This window comes from Callorhinchus milii, unplaced genomic scaffold (genome assembly GCF_018977255.1).
Source record: "Callorhinchus milii isolate IMCB2004 unplaced genomic scaffold, IMCB_Cmil_1.0 Scaffold1, whole genome shotgun sequence".
NCBI lineage: Eukaryota > Metazoa > Chordata > Chondrichthyes > Chimaeriformes > Callorhinchidae > Callorhinchus > Callorhinchus milii.
This window is the reverse complement of record NW_024704742.1, coordinates 25559063-25578220: the sequence shown is the minus strand read 5'-3', so window position 1 is coordinate 25578220 and position 19158 is coordinate 25559063. Positions and strand designations below refer to the sequence as shown.

Genomic DNA, 19158 nt, shown 5'->3' with positions numbered 1-19158 from the left:
GATCAGTGGGTGAAGAAACCAGAGCCTTCTCTAAGTTTATTTATTAAGTAATCTTTTGCTCATCATATCTTTACAACAGACAGTTAAATGTTTAGTCTGCTATAACAGTATGAACGCATGTATCAAATGTGTGTTTTTATCTTTTAGTGAGTTTCTCATTTTATACCTAAAATATTTTTTAACCATTTCTGAGCACTTTCAGCTGCTGTTCCTTGATACTCTTTCTAGAGAATCTTATGTAAATTTACTGTTTGCTACATCTGTGAGCACTGTTCTCTAACTTGAAATTTATACATGGATCATAAATAATCCTTGCAATTTGTATTTGATACAGACCCTTATGAAGTCTTCAAAGCATCTTAAAGTTCTTCACAAGATTTACTTTGAAGTGTAGGCGCTATTTGTAGGCTGCGATTGCACTTTTTTTCAGATGAAGCTAGTTCTACAGAATGAAGTTCCATTAAATAATCTGTACTGTATTTTGCTATACAAAATGTTGGCTTCTTTAAGTGACACTGCAGTCATATTGGAGTTCTGTTGGAAACCTTAGGAAAGAAAACCTGTTTTGTTAACCATTTGTTCTTCAGTACTTGTGTTTTCATAGGATTGCAGTACTATTTTTAATTTTTTTTGGATAGTTTATGATGTACTGAAATGATAAGAGGCAGTGAATCTTTAATATCAATATCCAGAGTGCAACTCTTTCTGACTATTCAAAATTGAACTTCCCTTCAGTCAATCCACTTTACAATATACTGTATTCTATGAAGTACTTTGAGATGTTTCAATGACATGATAAGGTGCTATATCAGATGCAAGGATTATTATTGTAGTGTAGTTAACTTTTGAGAGAAATTAGTATAAATTTGTTTTGCTGTTTCAATAGGTATTCAGTGCTTATATGAGTAGCAAAGCAATCATACTTTACAAAAAAATTCTGTTTATAAAAGTGCTTTTCCAATAATTTATTTATAGTCTTGTCTACATCACTGCAGTTTATTTCCTGAAATTGAGATGTATTGATCTCTTCACTTGAGTGAAGTGCTATCAAAGTTAATCCTTAAGTTAGTGAGTAGATGAATTTTTCCACCCTCCTGTGTGCTCACTTGAACCAGTTTCAATTCCTGTTCTAGCAGCAGGCTGTAACAGAACTGAAATCCAGAGACCCTTCAAGTTGTAGCTATAAAGTTATCATTTGGTCTGCATCCAAATCAGTCGTAAAATAATGTTTCCAATGTAAGTTCTGAATGTATTTAATGAAATAAAAATATTTGATAGCAACCTTTTTAATCATTCAGGCTTAATTACATTTACGTTATTTAATGTTGGGCTGATTTTGTAAAAATTCAAAACGCCTGGTTATGTAAGCTTCATTTCTTCCATTTGTTTTTAAATTCAGGTTGATGTTTCACAGTGGATACAATATTATTCATAAAAATATTCGCAAGGAGTTCTGATTAAGATTTTCATCTTTCCATTACAGCATCAAACTATTTGTTAAATGACTCCCAAGTGCCTGTTAAGCTGTTTGAATTGTTTATTACCCTTTTGACATACTGTATTAAAAAAAACTACGCTTTCTGGTGTCAGTCCTAAAATCCAGCCCTCCTACACGTGTCAAATAATTCAAACCCTTTGGTCTGTGATATTAAAAGTACAGTAATTCTGGCTTAGCTCTGAGTAGCGGAAATTGTATCTAACCGGACCGGGCCCAACACCAAACATAATTTAATAATAATAATAATCCTTGCATTTGATATAGCGCTTTTTACGTTGGGAGGACATCCCAAAGCGCTTCACAGAACACACTGTAAAGTGAATTGACTGTATATTTGTGGGCGAACGCGGCAGCCAATTGCGCACAGCAATGTCCCACAAACAGTTGTAGATTGAAAATGACCAATTTATTATTGTTTTTGGTTTTGGAGGGATTATTATTAGGCTCTGTGTGGAGTAAGGAAACTTGCCCAAGGTTTCACCCTGACCTGCCTGGAATTGAACTCGGGTCTCTCGCTTGCAAAGCGAGTGCTCTAACCACTGAGCTACAGGACTCCACAATTTAAAAACATTTCCTCACTGCACTCATGTAGATTCCCAATGACCCAATCTCCTTGCATGCACGAGTGCCACACTGAGCAATCTCATCGTCCTTGCTGGCCTTCACAGTGACCAGGGATATTGACTTTGACTCAGACTGTTTGAATTCCATGAGCAGAAAATAGGTTATTCGCTAACTTCTGCTTGCGGGATACAAACAGTTACAATGCCGGTGCAGGTATTTACTGGCATTTTTTAAAATTTGTAATTACACTTTGCTTGAAATTCCGGCTCGCTGGACTGGAACTTACCCCCATCAGCATACTTCATCCCGGGACATGCCACATGCTTTATTCCAGACTTTTATATTCCATCTTGTTTCCTGAAGTGAAGTTGGCCTTCACTATCTTCAGGAGACATTTGCAATAGAGCATTACCTGCTGCATCACTGGGTACCAGAATCTTGGGCCCATATTCTGCGAATGCAAAGTAATTGAAAAACACTATTTTTTTTGCAGTAAACCTTTTGAAATAAAGGCGGATGAATCATAATTACTGAGAGGGTGTGGTACGGAGGTTTTTGCACATTTAAGAGATTCAAAATCTTTTTGCATCTTCGAATGTGCATTTGCCTTGGAATCCAGGATCACATCACAGCCAGTGTAATATTCTCTGGTTAGGTTAACGAATGTTTAGTGTTCTCCTCAAGTAATGGCAAGACACGGCCAAGGTATTGCAGTAAACGGTTGCAAATTTTGCATAACACCAGCAGACACTGTTACAGTAACCTGCCAGTAGAGGTCACTGTAAAGTTATAAAATTGATGGATCTACTGAATCAAAAGCTGCACACTGCATACTCCAGTGGATTGGTTTCCTTTCCTTTGCTGACCTCTAAATTTGGAAACACTTTTTTCAAAAAGATTGATAAAAACCCTTCCAGCCCTTAGCATTCCCTGGCCAATGAGATCCGGTGAATGAAGTCTGGTGACTGGTTTGCACGTCAGTGTTGGTGCAGCTCTCAAACTCCCAGAGGTGTAACGGCTAAGTTGCTCGACTCTTGCTCTAATTTTTAGATCAATCTGGGGATTCAGCCAGCACTCAGCCATCCCCTCCGCCCCCTAAAAAAAAAGTTGGTGCTGCCCAATTGAGATGAGTAACTTCTTTTGACAAAGGAGGGTTAAGGAAGTAAAGTCAATGGGACTATCTGTGTTCTTGATCTGTTTGTTAGCACACCAATAGAATACTGCACTGGACATCCACAGGGTGTCCACAAAGATCTGTTACTATTTTTCCTACATTACACTGACCTAGAACCGAAACATGAGGAAGAATGATGATAATTGTATATAGAATATTTAATTGTATTCAGAACAAGTATTTAGACATCCAGAGGATCGGTGTAAGCGCTATAATGTTCTGCCAGATAATGATCCATCGCCATGTTCAGTGCAACATCTTCCGTAACATACAAACATACAAAATTACATTTGTATAGCATCTTTCATGTCGGGAGGATGTTCCAAGGTGCAGGACAGTCAGGGATTTCGACCCGAACTGGGGATGGGATCAGAAGGTAGAGAGGGTAGGGGTAGGAGGTGCAATCGAGTGTAGCCAGAGGTGCGATCGAAGAGGAGGGTCTTGAGGAGTGATAGAGCGACAAGGAGAAATGCGTCTCTGACAGCTTGTTTCAGCTCCTCCGTCATCTCATATCGCTGTTTTGTAACAGAGTAAGGATTTTGTGGACACCCTGTATTAAAGTGAAGTTTTCTGTTCATTTATTGTATTTGGAAGTTTGACATCAGTGTTTTTGTTTGCTATAGTGTTAATCAAAATCATTCAGTACTGGCAGAGGTTGAAGCTTAAGAAAAGTTACTTTTATGCAATCTTCATGAATTGCATGTATGTAGAAAATAAATAGAAATTTTATAGGTATTATATTACATAGTTAGTGTGTGTATATATATATATTAAACTAACACTGTGCACATGTTGTGGAGATTTGGCAAAACTAGGACAATGTTCTTCAAAAGGGAATTGACTGATATACCTGCTGCCCTTGTCAGTGGTAACAAATGACAGTACATTTTTTTTAAAAGGTTTGGCCTTGCACCATTTTGCAGCATGCCAGGCAGCCTGACCAATACTGTTTGACAACAGTGCACTCCCAATAATTGAATTAAAAATTATCTGCCTTGTTAAGTTCAAAATCGATTCAATAATTCATTGGGTGGTAATTACCGGTGACTGTTTGCAATGACGGAAACTTGTAACACAATGTAAAATCATCCAGGAAATAAGATCAGACTGAACAATCTTCGTAAATACTGTAAATTGGACAAAATCAAGAGCTTGGTTGGAATTAATTAGTTTTTTTTAAAAGAGATGTGAATATAAGAAAGCAGAAAGTTGACAAATTACTTAAGATGCGGCTTTTAAATGGTTTCCGGAATTGAGCCAGTTACACAGATAAACGGGTGTAAGTAAAGTGTGCAGAGATCTGGAGAGGTAAAGTATGGGAGCTGTGGGGGGAAAGGCTGAGATTATTGAATGCAAGGTTAAAGGTGATGAATTACAGAAGTACGGCGCCCAATATTTCAGTTTGAAAATCCCCTTGAAGTCTCGAGCGGAAATGCGATTACTGACCCTGTGAGGAAAACTTTAAGGAGCTTCGAAGCCAGCACAAGGTTTAGGCTGCAAGCATTTCATCTCTGGGGAGAGAGAAACTAGCAGAGCTTGCTCAGACTTGCACAGATATGCCTCCATTAGCAGATTACACCGCTTCATATTGTGAGAGATCTGTAAGCAGTGTTATAGAGTCCTCTCACCCAAATAAAACACTGTGAGATGACAGTCTCACCAGAGGTGACCCAAAAAGTGTGTGGCAGATATAGGGAAGGGATAGTACCTCTAATCTAGTGAAGGAGGTGGATGGCAGTAATGTGCACTGTATATTCCAAACTATTTCTATTTGAAAAATAAATCTGTTTACAGCAACGTTATCAAACATTTCAGAACAACTGGACCACTAGCTCAGTAGTCAACTAAATGTTATGGTCCATATTTAATAGATCACTGTTGAGCCTTCTAAAACACTCAGTATCAGTCAAATTGTATTTTGAAACACTTTGATATTTGGGGGAAAAATGTGTACCATGCTCCTACTGGGCTGCCCTGGATTTTTTCCACGTTAATCTGAATATACAGTAGTTAGAAAGCAGATTATTACACTCATTGGGACCGGCCTGATTGTGATCAATGGAAAATCTGTACAATTGGTCATCATGCACAATACATGTTGGCCACAGTGCTATTAAATTCGTCCATCAGAAGCTTTATTGTCAGTAGAGTACAACACAGTGCTAATTTTTCTTGTCTATTCTCTGAATTAACTCTTTTTCCTACTCTTTTTCTCTCTCTGCCCACTCTCCTCTCTCTGACTCTTTTTCTCTCTCTTTCTGACTGTCTCTCTCACACTGAGTTTTATTTGATGTCTCTTTGACTAGCTCTGTGTCTCTGAGTTTTCTTTCTCCATTTCTTTCTCTACCCTCCTTACACTGTACCCTGGATTATTAAATGGTACTCTTACCTGTGTGATGCCAGCTCGCACTCGAGATGCATGGCTAAATTTTGGCCTCGTCATCTTGCGCGCATGTGGAGCTAGATGTGGTTCGAAAATGGGCTTGTGGATAGTTGACATGTGAATACACTGGGTTTTCCTGCATTTTATTTTGGAAGTGATGTTGTCCAGAGACAGTCAACAACAATGGCTTAGAGAATACACGTCTTCACATTACTTAAATAAGGAGAATTTTTTAAAATTTATTTCGTACTTTTCAATGTAAAATATTAAAATCTTTATGCAATAATATTTTGGGGAAATACCTTGTACTTATCTACAGGTAAATATTCACCTATTCTAAGAAGGTCTAAGAATTTTTGAGGAGAATATATGTATAAACAGATGTTTCTTAGTCACCAAGCCTTGTATTAAGATAATAATAATAATCATCCTTGCATTTGTTGTAGTGCCTTATTACGGTCGTTGAGCAATCTCAAAGCGCTTACAGGACATATTGTAAAGTGTAGTGTAAAGTTCCAGGGCCTTTGGACGTATGTAAATTGTTGTTGTTATTGTAAAGTGGATTGACTGTATTTTGTGGGTGAACTGATTGGTGGGTTACTCGGCTAGTTCTACTTCCTATTCAGTCAGCCTCCACATACAAATAGGTTACTTCCATCATTTCACAACAGGGATAAAATCACCTTGGGCCCTCCATTCAAGAAGATTGCCCTCTGAGTGGTCAGGTGATCGATCTTCTGTTCTGCTCAATATAAAGTGTTTTTCTGTACCATATCTTTGGTTTACTCTTGTTGATTGTCAGCAGATTTAAGCTAAATACAAAATATCCTCCCTTCATGAAAAGCGCAATGCAAATGTAATTTTGTTGTTGTTGCCAGGCGAGTGCTCTGTATCCTTAAAATAGCCTATCATCCTCTTCATCAGTGGTTACATTTGAGCATGGCTACGTTTGAGCGTGGTTAGTCCATGGGCTATTAGCCCAATGCAAAATTTTAGATATTGAACACACGCATGAAATTGAGAGAGGACGTATAGTTTGGTCATGTAAAAATGTATGATACACTCTTCAGGTGAGTGAAAAATCTGTGCAGAAAGAGATAATTGATTTGGATGTGGTGGTCTTGCTGTGGTAATAGTCAATAGAAGACAATCTTCAATAGCTGCCGATTGAAATGAGAAATTGCTGGCAAAATCAGTGGGTGAGACTGACAGCAATTGATAACGATAATAATAATAATAATCCTTGCATTTGATGTAGCACTTTTCATGTCTTCTCGACATCTCAAAGCGCTTCACAGAATATGCTGTAAAGTGAATTAACTGTATATTTGTAGGCGAAACGCGGCAGCCAATTGTGCACAGCAGTGTCCCACAAACAGTCGTGGATTGAAAATGACCAATTTATTTTTGTTCTGTTTTGGAGGGATTATTATTAGGCGTGTCGAGTAAGGAAACTTCCCCAAGGTTGCGCCCTGACCTGCCTGGAATTGAACCCAGGTCTCTCGCTTGCCAGGCGAATACTCTAAATACTGAGCTACAGGACTCCACGATCTGGATTCCACACACAGAAACCCAATGCCTTTGCTAGAGTGCTAGAATTTAGAAATGAGAATTTTAACAGACCGCCCTAGGCTTTAATTTAGATACACTGAGTATTTTGCAGTCTTTTTTTCAATATTTAATGAACTATTGTGGGTAGTTTAGTTAGATTGCATTCACTGAAAATACTAAGCAGATCCTAAACGATTGATGTTGCAGGAGAGGTACGAGATGTTTTACAGTTATAAATACGGAATTGAAGCATTGCAGGCTCCTTGCTCTGCTATTTGCTTCACTAAAGTGAGGGCAGGAAATCATTTGAAAGTAATATTGCCCTAGAATTGCTGCTGGGGAAGGAAGATGGAGACGAGAAAGAGGATTGCTTGACTCAGATAACTTTTTACTTTGGACCTTCAATCCTGCCCTCTTATCCATGCTAAACCCATCCACTAGCTGTTGGTAATCCTGGCCGCTCACTATTAAGTTACATGACTCTCTCCCCACGACTCTCTAGAAATTCACAGAACCATAGAGAGTAGGAGGAAGAACCGTAGCCTTTTTGAGTGGAGAGCCATGGACATTTTTGGAGAACCATAGAAATTTACAGCGCAGAAGAAGGCTGCTCAGCACATTGTGCTTGCTTTGTGCTTAAGTCTGTGCTTAAGGGCTCTGAGACGCTGCCGTGCGTGAAGGGTGCCGTATAAATGCAAATAGTTGCTGTGGCTCTTTTAAAAGCAATCTTTTCAGTCCCATTTACCTGCCCTTTCTCCCTACCCCTGTAGTTTCATTTATTTTGAAAGCTAATATGAATTTTGCCTCAATCATCGCTCCCAGAATGGCAATCTAAATCCTAACCAATCTACATTTTAAAAAATCTCCTGATTTCTCCATATGCTCATTCGCTGACTGTCTTAAATTGACAGACGCTCTTGAGAAGGGAAAGTGGGAGGAGAGACACAGACATTTTTCAGATAACACAGAAGGAGAGTTGGGCACATTTTAGAGTGAACATTTGATTTAACATAACAGGACTGAAGGGTAGGAAGGGTAGTCAGTCAGTGAGATTTTACAAGGTGGTGCTGGAGTGAGTGTGTGTGTGTGTTAGTTCAATGCAGACCAGCTGCTGCTGCTTACTGGCGAAGGATCAAGCCAATATCATTGCAGTGTGTACTATATCAATATAGCAAATATATCAATATAGCAAGTGTATTGATTGTGGTTTAACTATGAACCACATTAAATGGAACTATAGGTACAGGCTGTAAACTAGAAGCATTAATGATTATAAACCATCAATTAATCAATCCTGTAATTGAATACGTTAAATTTATTGCAGCAATATAATTGTTTTCAGAGCATTGATAGTTCACTCTTCAAACTGCTGGTAACTCACTCACCCAGCCTGAGCTGTGAATCACTTCCTCTTTCAGACCCACAGAAGCTAATGTAATAATAACAATCCTTGCATTTGATATAGTGCCTTATCATGTCTTCGAGACATCTCAAAGCGCTTCACAGAATATACTGTAAAGTGAATTGATTGTATATTTTGTGGGCGAAACACAGTAGTCAGTTCCACACAGCACTGTCCCACAAACAGTCGTGGATTGAAGTGACCAATTTTTTTTAAGGAATTATTACTCCTGGAAATTAGAAGAAAAAAGTGAAACTTTTCTTTTTATTTACCAGAAAATATACAATCGGCAAACATACTTGAAAAAGGAGGGACATGAGTTGAACAAAGCAAACTGAATGAGCAAATAACAAATACAGCACAGAAGCACTACCAATGGCAGAGACAAAAATAACATGGGACCTGTGACTGAGACTGTTGACACAATTCCTCCGCCTTTCACACTCCTTGCTCATCTTCAGATCTCACCTGAAGATCTTCCTCTTCGACTGTGCCAACAATCACCTCACCTTTGTCTCCCCTGGCAAGGCTTCAAGCTCTAGCAATGTGAAGTAAGACACTACCCATCGTGATAGGTGCTATATAAATGCAAGTTGTTGAGATATTGGACACAGACCACTGTTCTAAATAAGTTGCTGAATATTATTTGAATCAGTTACAAGAAATCATAAATATTACACAAGCACCGTGGAGACCTCTCCTGCACGCACTGTAAACTTTGGCATAATGTTGTCCAACAAAGCTTTTGATGCGGTTATTTCCAATTAAGGAGTGCGACATATATTTACCGATCAGAACTTCTGCCTTGTTTGTGCAATTCCATTGCAGCTTCTCAGTTCTTCAAGCTAAGAAGCCGTCAGCAGTGGTACAAGAACAGCTTCCTGGTGCATCAGTACTTTTATTATAATAATAATACTTGCATTTGATATAGTGCTTTTCGCATCTAAAAACATGGGGGTAACAGGACTTTATGAACACCCTGTAGCTGTTACATAATGCAATAGGGATAGAACAGACCCCTGGCTGCTTTGCACATCCATTTTTGCTTGATGATTTTTGACATTAAGCCATATGTTGATGCTCAAAACACCCAAGGCCATAAAGAGAGACCGCATATCATCTCAACAAAATGAGTAAAAAGATCAATCGTGCCACTCCAGCTTGATGTTTCTGAGCCTGGTGCTTTCAGTTCGAAAAATAATTTACTTTCTGCAACAAACATACATACGTCGACTGTATTTCCTTGTCAGAAAGTGAATTCAAGCAATCGGGAACGTGACTAAACTAAATGCGTATCTTGTTCTCGCTTTCTGTGGCAAATTTGCAGTTCATTTTAAACCAACGATATAATTAAAGTATAATGTTTTGCACACCAGAAAGCTTTCAAAGCAAGTTTTTTTTATTGTCGTAAAAGTAATCTTTCTGTTGTATTGATGTATAAAATCAAAAACTTCAAATTCACATGATTAAAATATTGTATCCAGAGGGAATAATTCACAAGATATTTTTGGAACCTAAATGTCGCGCTCAAATGTTCAGCAGGCTGAAAAAGCAAATCTATAAAGATCAGCAGAACATTTCAGTTTGCCTTCCCTACGTTCTGTTAGATCCACAGAAATGTATGGCACAGAAAAAGGCTGTTTAGCCCAGGTAGGTTCCTGTCAGAGTAGGAGGTGAAGTAAAGAGGATTTGTTATTGAGAAATTGTATTTTTTAGGATTGTAAACCTCTGCACGTCATGTAAAAGGCAATGAAATTACTGGCAAAATGCCATGGTTCACAGCAGAATTCAGTATGGTCAACATTGCGATTCAGACCATAATTATTGACTGATTTTGGATGCGAACACCATCCTCCCGCTTCCACATAACGGCCTGAAGCTGCTAGTGGTCGCTGCCTTTGTTCCCCACTCACAGCTGTCACCATTGTTGCCAATGGCGGAGGATAGTGTTTCATGCCGCTTAACAGAAGAATGGCTTCATTCAATCTAAAATAGATCATGAAACACAGTGAAATGTTGCACTCTGTAATTGGAAATAGCAATGGCAGCAACAAATTCTTTGATTATTGCACCAAAATCTTGTGTGTGTGGGAGGGGTGTCGTCAAGATGCTTGTGATGTATTATTGATTTCCTGTCTTTTTTTTTCAAATAGCAGAATTAATCTGTATTGACATTCAAAGGTGGTTTTGCACCTTTGACTGCAATTTTTTTTCTAAAATTGATGCGTACCAATCAGATGAATTTTTTTTTCAGGTGATTATTTTGTTACGACAGCCTGCCTGCTCAGCCATGTTCAGTTACTAAATATATTTAGGTAGTTATGGTGATTGGGGTTAGTGAAAGTGACTTGCTCTGTCAAAGATTGGCCAAATGATTGGCCAAATGGCCTCCTTCTGTGCCGTAACATTCTATGAATCTCTATGAATCTATGAATCACAACTCTAATAATCTATGGTAATTGGTTAGTGTGCAAGTGGAGCTGTGGAGTTCAATATTAAGAATAGGAAGATTAATAATAATCCTGGCATTTGATGTAGGGTCTTATCTTGTGGAGTCCTGTAGCTCAGTGGTTAGAGCACTCGCCTTGCAAACGGGACACCTGGGTTCAATTCCAGACAGGGCGAAACATTGGGCAAGTTTCCTTACTCCACACGCCTAATAATAATCCCTCCAAATTAAACAATAATAAATTGGTCATTTTCAATCCACAACTGTTTGTGGGGCACTGCTGTGTGCAATTGGCTGTTGTGTTTCGCCCAAATATATGGTCAATTCACTTTTCAGTATATTCTGTGAAGCACTTTGAGACGTCTAGAAGACGCGACAAGCGCTATATCAAATGCAAGGATTATTATTAATTATTATCACGTCTTTGAGACATCTCAAAGCGCTTCACAGGAAATACTGCGAAGTGGTTTGGCATGGCACCTTTCATGTCAGGAGGATATCCAAAAGTGCTCCACAAGATATTCTGTAAAGTGCAGTGACTATGTTTTATGGGTGAACATAGGAGAATTTTTGGGAAGAATTTAGAAATTCTCTTCAAATTGACAAAAGTAACAAGAGTTTTGTACTGTCCAATGAGTTAATGTTCCCTTGTTTAGGCTGAAGTCACTGCTTCAGATTTGAACTTCGCATTATTGAGCCGTGCATCTTCATTCCTGTTTTATAAGATGAATTCCTTTTTCTCTTTCCCAGTTGTTTTATGTCAGAGTATTCTCGCATGACGGACACCGAACGTGACCAAATTGATCAGGACGCTCAGATTTTCTTGCGAACATGCTCCGATGCCATCCAGCAGCTGAGGACGGAAGGTGAAAAGAAACTGCATTAGCTTTAATCTAACTTTTGCAAAACCTTTAAACAACTATCTCAGAGTAGGAGGAAATAATCGAGCCTTCTTCAGATATATTCTATTGTAATCATTTTATTAGGCAAGTATAGGTATTGCTAACATGGAAAATCTCAATAGGTATTTCCTCTGATTTTTCAAGGGAAAACAGAGTCAATGTCCTTAGTTTTACAGGAGAAAATCTGTTATCTGCACTAATTGGGTCTGTGGATATGGAAACATTGTTGATAATAATAATCCTTGCATTTTATATATTTTATCACGTCTTCAAGACGTTTCAAAGCGCTTCCCAGAATATACTGTAAAGTGAATTGACTGTATATTTTGTGGGCAAAACGCAGCAGTCAATTGCGCACAGCAGTGCACAGTCGTGGATTAAAGTGACCAATTTGTCATTATTAGTATTTTTTTTGAAGAAATTATTACCCCCGGAAAAGCGGTCGGCCAATTAACTAACAATCAGGTTCCTACTTACTGCTAGGTAAACAGAGGCGAGTGGAGTAAGGAAACTTGGCCAACGTTTGTTATCACAGTTATCAAAGTTGTGATAATTAGTTATCACAAAATACATCTTGGCTGCAGTGTTAACCCAAAACTTTTTTCTGTCACAAATTGTACTGTGACGAAGCACTGTATTGTGCCAGCCCTTTTTTTTCCCTGTCTTTCTTTCTAACAGTCACCAGAGCCCGCAGCAGTTTGCTAAATAAACACTTTACATTTCTGTTTCAAAGTTACACTGCACAAGTGAATCACACCTGGCAACCAAGAGTGTTAATTATTTTTTCTTGTCAATACTGCAGCTCCACTTCCCTTCCACATCAGAACCCAGTACGGATAAATGGACGTGGAGATAGTCAGCAGGCATGGGGATCTGCAGTGTTATTTGGTGTACTTTTCTTACAATCTCCCTGATCATTTTGATTCCAGAACTCTCCTATTTTTGGAATGAACTTGAACTGTTCCGGCTTGCGGGCATGCATTCATTGCCAAGAAACAAGCAGCTCCCTCTCAGCTAAAAATAAAGATGGGACTATGTCTTCGCTGTCTGTCATATGTTTTTTGTTACGAAATCTTTACCGTCCCCATCCCCTTTGGCTCCCACCCTCAACTCGGGCGCCCTTGCAGCAATTTTAAGCATTTATCTCCCGACTTCAAAGGTGCTATATAAATGTAAACATAGCACATTGTCGCAGATTAATTCACTGAATGGCATAATTGAAATGTCGAACATTGATTCATAACAGATCACTATAGCCTTTCCAATAAAAAAATGTGAAATATTCATACTTGAGGATTTCTCAATCAGCAGTGAGGTACCCAGTGTCCCCATGGATACTTTGATTAATTCCTTTCTGGTGGTTTTGGTAGTCTGGTTCCTAACCAGGCACGTCTGCAGTACTCCAGGACCCTGCTGATGACAGACCAGCCAGCCTGGCTCATTGGCAGGCACTGGAGTGGGAGACCAGTCACTGGGCACAAGGATTCTTCTCACTCTGATCCTATTAACCCTGCAAGTCAAACCCCTAATGGGTAGGATGCTCCTGACTGGTTAAGTAGCAGGTAACTGGCAAGATAATGTTCTCAGGGTCAAGCAGTACTCCAACGCACACTCTGGGGCCCCCAAATCTTGGCTCTTGTCACCTGTGCCTAATATTTTGAGGAATTAAGTTAGTGGGGTGTGTGCCATCGGGGAGAGAGAGTATGTATATCATTTCAGACATAGGAACATTTCCACGTCTAGGTGACGTTCCTATATGGAGCTCAAGTTTAGTCTGGATGATTTTAAGCATGGTGATTCATTTCCGCAAGTGTCCGATACCTGTTCTGACCAAAAATAAAGCAGTCATTTCCATTTACTCAACCACCAGCTTAGTAGCCAGTATGGAGGACGTCATTCTGGGACTTGGCTAAATATTCATGTCAGTTAAGCCTGTGCCAGCCACCAAGTGCAGATAACATCAATGTTGTAATTTCTAACCTCAAAAGAGTCCGAGACCTAAACGTGAAAGGACAACGTTTTATTTTTGTGTCAGCCAGTCATGAATACTTTTTTTNGATATATCTCGCTTGGAAATATGTTAGTCATGTATTATGAAGCCAGAGGTTGGTGTATTTTTTTTGTAATCCATGAATCACAGTCATATATCCTCTGTTTGTAATCCTACTGCTTGTTGCCAGCAGGATCCTGTCTCCAACATAATGCCGATTTTTCAGATCCCCTGTCGACTTCAATCTTCAGTTCCTAACAAATTGCTAAAATTGGGTGATGTTTACACCTGAAACCTTTTGTCATGAAACTAATGCTGCAGGACCATACATTGACTCATGATTGACTAAACCTAGAAACTACTGTTCTTTCTTTTCATAAATAGGTAGAAATATTTTTGCTTTTTTCATATAGGGAATTTCTGAAAAGGTAAATTGTACCTTCCTCTGGAAATTAGGTTTTTTTTTCTCCTGCTTCTCTTGTGATTTTCAACTTCTGATGCACTACCATCTTCACTTTTGACAAGTTGTCTCCTTCCAGAGATGTAATTCCCACAAAACTCCTTTTTCTGGTCCTCATGTAATACTTAGTTTAAAAACACAGCATCAGGACAGTTGTTTGCCCACAAAATATACAATCACTTCACTTTACGGTGAATCCTGTGAACTGCTTTGAGTATTCTGCCCTGCCCCCAACGTGAAAGGCTATATCAAATGTAAAGATTATTTTTATATATCTTTTCCTTCTATCTCATGTCTCCTCCAAACTACAAGGCCAATCAAACTGGGAAACTCATCACCCCCTCAATAAAACTGCTTTATGCTATTTGTGCAACAAATTCCAATTCCAGGCTTGAACCCACAGCCTTCTGACTATCAAGTGAGAGTATTTTGCTGATTGCTATTTGCAGAGTTGACTTGGTACTTTTTAGCTGCAGCTTCCCATCCGCCAAATGCTATTTTACTGCTGAAGATCCATCCTTCACTCACCTCGCAAGCGAGAGGACCAGGTTTGATTCCTGGGCAGGGTGAAATCTTAGGCACGTTCCCTACTCCACACTTCCTCTGTTCACTTAGCAGTAAGTAGAAACCTGGTTGTTAATAGATGCTGGATTGCTTTTAATAATCACTCATTACAAAAAATAAAAATTATAATTTGGTCACTCAGTCCACCATTGTTTGTGGAACACTACTGTGCACAATTGACTGCCGTGTTTTGCCTACAAAATAAACAATCAATTTACTTTGCCATATATTCTATGAAGCACTTATTATTCTGGTTGCCAATGCTCCACAAGTCTTTCACCTTCTCCCCTCTCTACCTTAAAGGCTGTCCTCCTGCTGATAGCCAGCACTCCCTTCAGTGCTGCTCTTGTGCAGCCGATTCAGTAAAACAAAATATGGTTCCTATGTACACTGAGGCATCTGACCATCCTCACACCATTACCTCATAACTATCACAACAGAAACCTGAAGCAATGTCAGCCATTTCCAGTCACAGATACTTTTGAATGACTGCTGATATTTTTCAGATAACTTGGCAGATGAATTGCTTGGCACAGGCAAACGTTGTAACTGAACCCTTTTTTTAAGAAAAGATTGATGCCTTAGGGGAATAGTTGTAAAAGATTTTGATGACTCTTGACTACAAGTAGATATTTGTTTGTCAGTCCAAGAACACTGCCCTCGAGATCTGTTCTGTGCAGTCTATGACAGACTTCAGTTGTATACCTATCCATCTTGTTAGCAATTCATCTGGGAAGAGTATGATAATAAACAACTTGCTTCCTGCAGCTGTTCTAAGTTGCTGGAATCCATCGAACGTTGTGTTGTTAACTGTTTGACTGCTATTCAGACCTGTTCATCGCCTTAGAATTTTGTAAAACATTTTGTACAGAAGGTTGAATGAGAATTTGCAAGTGGAGTTGATATGCTGTCTTATCCAATGTGTGTGTGTGTGTTTGTTTGTGTGTGTGGGGGTTGGGGGAATTCACAGTATGCTCTATAAGGAGGCTGGGTTGTAAACAAATGAAAATAAGTTGAGATCAAATGGGCTGAAAGGCTTTCTTAATCCATCCCTCTCTTGTGATATCTTGCAAAACAAAAAAAATGCTTGGAAATGGAATGTCGGAATCAAGCCAGCCCTCTGGGGCAATTGAGATGCATTGAACTCTCAGCTTGGTTTGGATACTCTTAAGCATTATGATGGGTTTCCGCATGTATCAGAGACCTGGCTGAGAAAATGTTTTGCAAAAAACAATTGTATAATAATAATAATAATCCTTGCATTTGATATAGCGCTTTTCATGTCTTCTAGACGTCTCAAAGCGCTTCACAGAATATGCTGTAAGTAAATTTGTGGGCGAAATATGGTTCCTATGTACACTGAGGCATCTGACCTTCCTCACACCATTACCTCATAACTACCAAATATACTTATATATTAAATATTGCTTTCAATTGCATTCCTAAACCCTGAGAGTTATCTCATCCTCTCCTCTCAATTCAGGTGACTCTACCTTTTTCTTAGGATTTCAAAGCTTTAGCTGTGGAATAACTGGATAGCTGCATACTTTGCCAGCACCTTCCAGTTTTCCTTTGATTTAATTTTGACTATGGAACAAGTTGGTTCGTTGTATGCTTTAGGAGATGTTAAATAAAAGCGCTCTGAATCACTGCAATAAAAAAGCAAAGTTGATGGATATTCGCAGCAAGTCTTCTGAAAGACGAGACAGGTTAACATTACCAGTGGGCCATTTCATCAGAACTAATGAATCGCTGACTGTGATAGCTCACACAACTGACATCTTACCTCAGCCATCATCAACAGATGTTGAGTTTTAGGGTTGACTTTCTAAATTGCCATTCCTTAGGTCTTCAAAATCATTATCCTGGCCTGGGCTACATGATACAAGAAACAAGTGTTTTCTCCCAAATGAGTTCTACTGCTGTTATTTATATTCATAGCGGCCTGGAGCCTTTTGCCTTGTTCTTTAGCTCCAGGTCTTGCATCTGTCTAGTGAAGTTTCCTTTGGAGCCTGGGGAAGTTGGTTGATGGGTCTTGAGAACCACAGCTGCTTATCACTGCCCTCATTAATTCCACTGAAATATTCTATTTTGTAGTCAATCAGGGACCCTTGCATTGGATTCTTACTCCATCAGCCAGGCAGGTCTCCCCCAGTGCAGGACCATTCCTGTCTCTGCTGCTTGGGGTACGATGAAATCTAGCACTGGGTTAGTACTGCTCCTGTGGTGATGGATCATGTTGAGACGCGGAGATAAGAACTGTTGCTGTGCATTAATTATCTGCTCCTGTCACTATTATAGAGGAGGAGGGTTAGGGTTTCTCTCCCAAATCCTCTATTCTCTCTCACCTGTGTATCACAAAATCATTCAGTCAACTCACTGCAACATTCCCTGGCTCCACCCTGTCTCTCACCCCAGGCCGCTGAGACCCTCATCCACACATTCATCATATCCAGGCTTGACTACACAAATTCCCTGCTTGTTGGCCTCCCCAGCTCCTCCCTCCACAAGCTGCAGACCCTATCCCCCCATCCTCGCCTGGCTCCCCATCACTCAGAGGCTACAGTTTAAGGTTCTGGTCCTCACCTTCAAAGTCTTCCACAGCCTTGCTCCTCCATACCTCTATGACCTCCTAACCCTGGCCTGCTTCACGTCCTCCGCCTCACATGCCCCACCATTGGTGGGCGGGCTTTCAACCTCTCTGCCCCCATTCTCTGGAACTCCATTCCACAGTCCCTCCGCCCCGCCCCCTCCCTTGCCTCCTTCACGACCCATCTCAAGACCCTCCTCTTTGACCGTGTCTTCGATCACCCTCCTACCCTTACCGTTCCTCCACCCCTCCTGATCTCAACCACGATCTTGGGTGCGGATCCCTGACGGTCCAACGCCTTGGGATGGCCTCCTGACATGAAAGGTGCTATTCAAATGTAATTTGTTGTTGTTTACAGTATATTCTGTGAAGCGCTTTGAGACAACAACAACAACAAATTACATTTGTATAGTGCTTTCACGTCAGGTGGACGTCCCGTCTCGTAGACCTGATCAGACGCTATATCAAATACAAGAATTATTATTATTATCTTCTTAAATATGTTGCTTTCTGCTTCAACCACAGCTTCTGTCAGTGACTTTTCACATTCTCACCCACTCTCTGCTTAAGACGTTCCTGCTAAAGTCTCTTTTAGATCTACTAATGGCAACAAGTGGACACAGCCGAGTGATATCCATTAATTGAATTCTTTCATAAAGTTTTGGATTAAACCTTTTGAAAACATCTATTCTATTCTCCCCCCACTTTCATTGATAAGCAAGGATTTGGATTTTTTGCTTGGAGTCGTTAAGAAAAGCAGAATGTCTTTTTGGCTTAATGCCAAAGAATATAAATTTGTACTGCAACAGAATGTCTATCGCAATACAGGCAATTAGAATGTTATATATATGTAATAAGCTGCAAATAGGATCCCAGTGATTATTGAAAATGTGTTCTACATCAGTTCCACAGGAAAAGTGTATTAGTCAATATAATTCTATAGGATAAAGCATTTCTCCTGTAGAGCCTCCATATTCATTCGATTAAGGCTTTAGCAGCGTTTATCAAGTACTCGGTTACATTCCTCTCATGCTAAGTGAATCTTAAATTTCCTGCTAGACTTTTCAATAATGAGATAGAGTAATTAGGCTGTAAATGGTTAAGGCTAAATGAAGGTTGGTGCTTCGGATGTCCTCCCAATGTGAAAGGCGGTATACAAATGTGATTTGTTGTCCTTGTTATGAGGTAGCCTTTAGAAAATGTGGCTGATATTCATGTGAAAATTTTTTTTTCCAGCAATCAAGAACGTGATTTCTCCCCAGGTGAAGGAGCACAGAGAAGGGGTCCTGTACTTGTTGGAAGCATACTTGAAAAGTAATTTATTTTTTCAATTTCTGTTTTGAGGGAGGGAGGGAGGGAGGGAGGGAATGGGTAGGAAAAGCTGCATGGTATACCATGTGGCATCAAGCATTTGCTGTATAAAGATGGCCTCATTAAATTGATTCTGGAGGATAATAATTCTGCACTCCACTTAATCGCTTGCAACTCTACCAAGAGGCATGGCTGCTCCAAGTCCAGTGGGGTCGAGTGAAGGAAGGGAAAGCTAGAAAACCGGCAAAAAAAATGATCCTGATTAGAGAACACTGAACAGATTCTAACATTTACCAACGTAGAGCTAAGCCACCTGCTTG

The 19158-nt window shown here is 39.6% G+C and overlaps 1 protein-coding gene across 2 annotated transcripts in view; it reads left to right on the top strand.

Annotated features, from left to right (window-relative positions):
* The window catches only part of stx18 (syntaxin 18), a 104577-nt gene that overhangs the window by 50374 nt on the left and 35045 nt on the right, over positions 1 to 19158 (top strand). For both annotated transcript variants that reach the window (XM_007897319.2, XM_007897317.2), the window contains exons 3-4: positions 11772 to 11887; positions 18764 to 18841. In XM_007897319.2, the coding sequence (XP_007895510.1) occupies positions 11772 to 11887; positions 18764 to 18841 (194 nt within the window). The remainder of the gene's footprint in view (positions 1 to 11771; positions 11888 to 18763; positions 18842 to 19158) is intronic.